At 42.6% G+C, this 7,468-nt stretch overlaps 1 protein-coding gene across 1 annotated transcript in view; it reads right to left on the bottom strand.

Moving 5' to 3' along the window:
• PTCD3 (pentatricopeptide repeat domain 3) overlaps positions 1-7,468 on the bottom strand; it is a 35,270-nt gene that overhangs the window by 21,073 nt on the left and 6,729 nt on the right. Inside the window, exons 5-9 of the mRNA XM_006028650.3 lie at positions 7,065-7,133; positions 6,679-6,783; positions 6,175-6,298; positions 2,542-2,651; positions 1,359-1,432 (exon numbers count right to left, since the gene is read on the bottom strand). Coding sequence (XP_006028712.2) covers positions 1,359-1,432; positions 2,542-2,651; positions 6,175-6,298; positions 6,679-6,783; positions 7,065-7,133 — 482 coding nt within the window. The remainder of the gene's footprint in view (positions 1-1,358; positions 1,433-2,541; positions 2,652-6,174; positions 6,299-6,678; positions 6,784-7,064; positions 7,134-7,468) is intronic.

Below are 7,468 nucleotides of genomic sequence, written 5' to 3' on the forward strand. Positions count from 1 at the left end.
CCCGGGCCTCCCTGTCCCATAATGGGCAGGGGCATCCCATGGGACTGGTGAAAGACCGACGCAAAATACCCATTTAGCAAGTTGGTTTTTTCCTGGGCGTCAGTTGTAAGCTGTCCCCAGGGATCCAGTGTTGCCCTTGCTTTTCCTCCAGCTCCCCACAAATCTAAAAAAAGGACTTTTTATTGTCCTTGACGCTTGTAGCCAGGTGGAATTCCGTAGCAGCCTTGGCTTTCCTGGTTCGCTCCCTGCAGTTCTGGACCAGTGCAGAATATTCCTCCTTGGAGGTGGATCCCGTCCTCCATCCTTTGTAGGTCCTTTTTACATGTAGGAGGTCTGCTAGTTCCTTGCTGAGCCAAGGGGGCTGCTGTGCCTTTTTGCTGCCTTTTCGCGGAGACAGAATAGACTTAGCTTGTGCATCCAGTATCACTCCCTTGAGGCGCAACCACTCTTCCTGAATTCCCTTCCCCTTTGGGTTGCTGTCCCTTAGGGCCTCCCCGACAAACCTCCTGAGCTTGTCAAAGTCAGCTTTCCTGAAGTCAAGGACTTCTGAGCTACTTAGAATAGTACCTCCCAGGCTATAGGAGTGTTGATGATTCTTCCTCCCTAGGTAAAACACATGGCACTTATCTTTGCTAAATTGTATCCTACTCTGTTCCTCCCACTTCCCCAGCCTGTCCAAATCTGCCTGGATTCGCTCCCTGCCCTCTAGTTTGTGTGCCTCCCCCATAGTTTGGTGTCGTTTGCAAACTTGGACAGGGTGCTTTCTACTCCCTCATTCAAGCCACTAATGCAGATATTGAACAGCATCGGTCCCAGGACAGAGCCTTGGGGGACTCCACTGCCCACATTTCTCTAGGTAGAAACCAACCTATCCACCAACACTCTCTGGGTGCATCCCATAAGCCAATTTTCCATCCACCGGACTGTGGACTGTAAATCCGGACTGTAAATCTACATTACAACTGTTTAGTTTATTTATAACAATTGGGTGCAACACTGTGGCAAAAGCCTTTTTAAAATCTAAGTAAGTAACATCTACCTCTATTCCTTCATCCAAGCATTTTGTGACCCAGTCATAAAAAGAAACCAGGTTAGTCAGGCACGTATATATATATATAAAAACAAAACCAAAAACTTATCTGGCAGTTCAAGTGGATACAATTTTGTTCATGTTTTGTCATCCAGTAAATACCTGCATCTCTTACACCAATGTGCATTCATAAAGGAACAACTGCAGATAAGTCTTTACAAATATGCTAAGCAGCAAAAACTCTCAAAAAAAAAAAAAAAAAAGAGAGAGATCCACATCCATGGTATATTTAGTAAAGTTCAAGAAATAATAGTAGTACAGTCCATACCTCCAATTATAAATATCAATGCCTTTGGTGTTCCTCAGATACCTCCCCTCCTTTTGCTCAATTGGAGCTATTCCCTGAAAAAGATTTATTTCTGTAAGTTATTTTTTCAGAAACATATTGGCTTCCTACTGCACTTCTAATGAGGGCCATCAAGGTTAGGAACAGCTCTGCTTAAACAGGATTTAAAGAAAGTAAAAGTAATCTAGTACTTCCCCTGGCTCTCCATAGTGGAGAGGTCACTTAGGGTTTAGACCCTACTTGCTTATGGAACTGAAGTCCTTCCTCCAACCCACAATTTACAGTGGGCAAATACGGATGACGTGTAAGTGAATCTATACACAGAACACAGGGAAGACACCTGTCTCTGTATAAGTTACATTTGGCTGGTCTCCTGTTAGACGTTTTATTTACTGAAGGGAAAGTCAAGGCAGAAGTTACACTTCTCTCATTAGCTGTTCCTTAAGGGGAAGTTTTGAGTATGGAAGTGTGTCCTGAAACCTGTGTGACACAACTGGTGAGCAGATGAGGGAGCTGGGCTGTGGGACAGAACCATATGAAGACCTACTCTGCCCTTTCCCACCCCTGAGCCACCACACGGCCAAGGAGAGAGTAGCAGCACCTGTGTGGGACAGCGTTTACTTGTCTCTGATCAACAGCATTTAGCACCTCTGAGTACAGCACCTGCAAAACAGAACTGCGGACTCTGGCCAGGTTGTGGTTAAAAACCACACTAGCAGCATCAGTGCTCTACTGCGGTCCTCTAACTAGTGTGGGCAAACAGCCCCAACCTTGGGATGCATGTTAGTCAGCCAATACTCTACAACCCCAGTACACTAACTATAATAACCCCCTCTGGAAACACGACCATCACAGGGGAAAAAAAGTTCACTAGACTCCTCAACAGCTGTTTAAAAACATAGCTCTTACTAACATTGTTTCAACTACGTCTAGACAAATTCCTGGAGATCTGTGTTCAGCCTTTAAGGCGGCCACCGTGTGGGAGCTCATATATAGGACAAGATGTTGTAAGTACAATAAAATATTCTGTGTCAATACATGCATCTGCCTGGCATCTCACTCCTGTTCCAAGTAGTGAAGATACAGCAATCTTTCCCTCATCACGAGTGCATGCTTATGGCTTAAAACCAGAACAATTAAATGGCCAGTCACAGATTTTTCATACTTCTTCTGTCATTTCTTTGTCAGGCAGGTAATCTCTAACAGGTTCTTGGTCTCCATAGAAACACAAGAGATCCAGAAGACTGTTCGTTGTCTTGAGAGATACAGCACTTCCTGCAAGCAATAAGGAGGCAGAACAAGTAATAAGGGCAAGGATACACTGTTTATTCAATGGATATATGAAGTCAAGCTTATAACTGTCACCAAAATGCATCATAGCTTCCATACCCTCACCTGGAGTACTAGGAAAAGGTGAAGGCAACATCTGTGGACTTACATAGTTACAGCCGGAAAGGATGAACCTAGAAGAGCATTTCTGTGAGGAAATAACGAATCTGCCTTCTTAGCCATAGCTCTGATGCCACTGGCACTATTCAGAAAGCGGGCACAGGACTGTTTTGCTGACTAACTGCTGAGGAAGGCTTACAGCTAGCAGCCAAGAGACGAGCAAGAAATGCTGCAATATTAACAACATCACTAGAATACCAAGCAGGTTCCAGAAAGACTCCTGTGACCTGCCCCATCATAAAATGTAGGAAGGAACAAACAGGATTTCCATTAAAACAGTTAAACCCACCAAATTCCAATACAAGTGGAGAAGTTCTCTTCATTTGCTGAGGATGCAAGCACATAAGAACTGCCATTTATTGGGTCAGACAATAGGTCCATCCTACCCAGTCTCTCACACGGGCAGAGTGTGGATGCTCAAAAGGGAGTGAAATGGGTATGACCAAGGCTTTTCTCCTGTTCCTCTTCCACTTACAGGCTCCAGCATGTAAGGTCTAGGAAATTCTGATTTGGAGGCTATACCCCTAACTCTCATGCTCAATAGCTATGGATGCACCTTTTCTTCATGAATTTGTCCAATCCCTTTTTGAATCTGGCTAAATCAGGTGCTCAACGTTTTTGCCTTGTGGGCTGGATGGGCCACATCTGGTCCATCTGCAAGTTAGATCTGGCTGGTAGGTCCAATCTGGCACACAGGGCAGGCACAGTGGGGCCTGATCTGGCCATGCAGAGAGAAGGGAGGCAGTATTAATTGTCACTGCTTCCTTGCCACCAAGTTTCCCAACCCAAGCAGAGTCCTGTGGGCTAGAAGCCATGGCTCTGTGGGCTAGTTGAGCACCCTGGACTAAACTGTCTCTTTTCACAACATCTTGGAACTGGTGAGGAACTCATGGCTACACACTGGGCACATCCATATAAGACATTTACTGTGAAGCTGACTAATTAGATCTGCAGTAAAGTCTGTGTCTACATGAGCAGTGCTATTAGGACAGAGTAAACTAATCAACTCTGCCATAGGTTAGTACTTGTCAACACAAGTACTATCCTACAGCAGTTATTAACTGCACAGCAATGCAAAGCACAGATGCTGATGAGGCTGGCTGGGGCAAGAGGGTGCTTCAACATGGGTCTTGCACTATAGTACCCTTTTGCCCCAGCCAGCCCCCTCTGCAGCACACTGAGCTAGGTAGGAATACCATCATCCTGGGCACATGTGCAAATGTGGCACCCGGGAGCAATAAACACTGGTGCAGTATGTGCCTGAGTTTATTGCTTCATGCTAACAGCACATGTAGATAAGTCCTCCGTGTTTGTGCTGGGTAGAGGGGAAGCTTTTTTGTTAGTTTTAAGCTTACTACCCGAGTTTCATTTTGTGACCCCTGTATTGTGATAGTCAATAATAAATCCCTATTTACTTTCTCTTAACTATTCAGTATTTTGTAAACCCTTATGTTTCCTATCCAGCATCTCTTTTCTAAACTGAATGCTGAAGGGGCCTAGCCTCTTCAGTCCCTCCTCATATGAAAGCCCCTCCATACCACCAATCATCCTTGTTGCCCTTCTCTGGACCTTCTCTAGTTAGTCTATATCCTTTTTGAGGACCAAAACTATGCACAGTATTTGAGATGTGGATGAACCATGGATTTATGAAGGGCATAATGGTACTTTGGTTTATTTACAATTTCCTTCTGAATAATATCTAGCATTTAGTTTGCCATTTTTTGACAGCTGATGAGCACCAAGCTGATGTTTTCAGTGACCTGCCCACAATGACTCCCAGATCTCCTTCCTGTATGGTAATAGCTAATGTAGAACCTTTCAGTGTAGGTATAGTTTGGGTTCTTTTTGCCCATTTGCACCACTTCACACTTATCTACACTGCATTTCACTTGCCATTTAGTTGCCCATTCGCTCAACAGTGCCAGATCCTTCTGCAGTTCTTTAAAGTGGTAAAGACCAAGGTGACTTATGAATAACTGTGTGTTATCTCCAAATTTGGCCACCTTGCTACTCACCTTTTCCAGATCATTTATGAATGTTAAACAGCATCAGTCCCAATACATATCCCTGGAAGACCCTGCTGTTTACTTCTTTCTATCCCAAAATCTGACCATTTATACTCATTCTGTATTTTTCTCTTTAAGCCAATTTCTAATCCATGAGTGAAATCCCATGACTACTGAACTTCATCAGACTAAGCGTGTCTGATGAGCAGGGATCCTGGTTCTCTGATAAGAAATCCAAAACCCAATTTTTGGTTAAAAAAAAAAGTAACCTCAAATCCACATTTTTCTAGGATTAAAATGAAACACTACTAAAAATAGATATAGTGGTGTTTCATTTTAATCATGGAAAAATGTGGTTTTGGGGTTATTTTTAAACTGAAAATTGGAGATTTTTTTTTTAAAATCAGAGAGAGCCAAGATACCATATCAGCAGGGATCCTATCAAAGGCTTTTTAGAAGTTCAGATATGCTATGTCGAAAGGGCTTGCTTTGCCAGCATTTCCACTTCCCTCAAAAGCTTTGTATTCTAGGATTCCCCCATTAACTGAAGATGAACTTAAGAAACTAGCCTCCCTTAGCAAGGCCAGCCTTGTTGCAGCAATGCATGGCCGGTATGCTATTCTGGCACAGCACTAAGGAAGGATGCAGTTTATAGCAAAAAAACTATGATTTTGCCAGCATAAATACATCTACACTTGGGGCTTTCCCTGGCACTGCTATGCCAATCACAAATTGCAACTGTCACAGCAGTGACAAAAAATTCATTATGCAGACAAAATCTGTAGCATAGACGTGGTCTAATCTGTTCTGGGTAATACATGCTCTGAGCTCACCAGGGTACAGATAACTCTGCTGTGTTAGTTCAGTTTGTTTTATTGTGACATGTTGGTAAGCACATTTGAAATCATGGGAGAACAAGAGAAATTTCCTGGAAGATTGATCACAAATAATCATTTTCGGATGGGAAGCATAAGATACATTGCTTAGACAGTTTAAACTAGAACGTGTTTTAAATTACAAGGTACACTCTCTTTTCTGTTTTATGGACCACTTTGTAAAAAGCTTCACCTTTGGACTCTCCTTTTTCAAACATAATTTCCCTCTGATTGCTTGATTGGAAAAACCTGTTTCCAGACTAGTGGGCACAACTGAAAGGGTATAGGCATGATTGCTGATAGTAGATCAAGAAAGCTTCTGAGAATCAATTAATTGGAACAAGTCATTCCTGTAACCCAGTGTTTTATCTTTAAGCCAGCTTCCTGTTAAGTCTAAGCATGCAGGTGCAAACACACACACTTGCACGCATACAGTCAGTGCCAGCTACAGAACGGCAGCTTGAGTACCTGCTTGCAGGAGCTGATCATACATGTCCACAGAAGCTTTTACTTTCCTGAACTGGATACGTTCTTTAAGAGCTGCCTCACTTACTTCTTCAATCTGAGGTATAAGGTTCTCAGGCATCAAACACTGAAAGCAAAAAGCATGAGAAGAACAGTACTTCAAACCCTCTATCCACCAGGACACCAAATGATTGTGTCACCCACCCTTAGCATCATTAGAACTGCAACATAATAGCAGCGACTTCAGTACAAGTAATTTTCCAGGCTCTTGACACCTGAACTGGATCACAAATGCTATTTGATGCTTTGGAAAAAGTGTTTCCCCATTAAAGTCCACATGGAAACACAGACTTAGTCACCAACTGTTTAGTGGCAAGTCCTAAGGCTTAGCCATTGATAGAATGCTATCAGGCTCACAACTACTGTCTTTAGTCTCACAGTCTTATAACCCATGTCACTGAACAACCAAAGCAGAAGTAGCAAGTACTTCAAGAACAGAAAGCTTACTGGGATATGAGGCTCTGCGATCTCTCTCTCAAAATAGCGAGGAAATTCATTAATGATGTATTTTGCAGCATTTTCCCCAGACTGCTTACTCAATGCAAATACATGCTGTAGGGGAAAGAGGCAAAAGCTGTAAACAAACAAATGCATAACAGAGACAGGAGAAGGGAAAAAAGGGGTGAGACCAAGTATGCTTGTTAGTATTTGCTCTTGGGATTTGCCCAGTTCCACCTTACAGTCAACAGAATGTGGGGAAAATACAAACAGAAAAACAAATTCTGAACATGTTTCAAGGGCAGCGGGACATTCTTTTGCAATTTAAAAAATACACAAACAATTGCTTCTGGCCTGGAGCAGAGGAAGTCAAAGCTTCAAAACAGAATACTTACGAACTCTGTGGAGCTTCTTGGGATAAGGAAAGGGTCATCATGAATCATATAATGAACTGAAGTGGGATCCTGCAGAAAGGAAATGATATAATGTAAAAGATTTACAGCCTTTGTAAAATGATGCATTGTGGATTTATTCTACAATCAGAGTCATTATCAATTATTGCAAACACCACTTAGACCCCATTAAGCAGAAGTGTATTTAAGGTTGCAAACTTATGTGACCTTGTGCTGCCATAAAAATGTTTATGACGGCACGAACTGAAAGCCCTCTGTCACACCATAAATGCCCAAATTTGTGTCTAAGATAAGAGGTAGTATTCATTTGTGCCACTATTTTGTAGCAGACATGTTTAAGGTGGAAAATGCATGCAGCCTAGATCCTAGGTGCCCCAAAGAATTTC

The sequence above is a fragment of the Alligator sinensis genome, unplaced genomic scaffold, assembly GCF_000455745.1.
Source record: "Alligator sinensis unplaced genomic scaffold, ASM45574v1 scaffold656_1, whole genome shotgun sequence".
Taxonomy (NCBI): domain Eukaryota; kingdom Metazoa; phylum Chordata; order Crocodylia; family Alligatoridae; genus Alligator; species Alligator sinensis.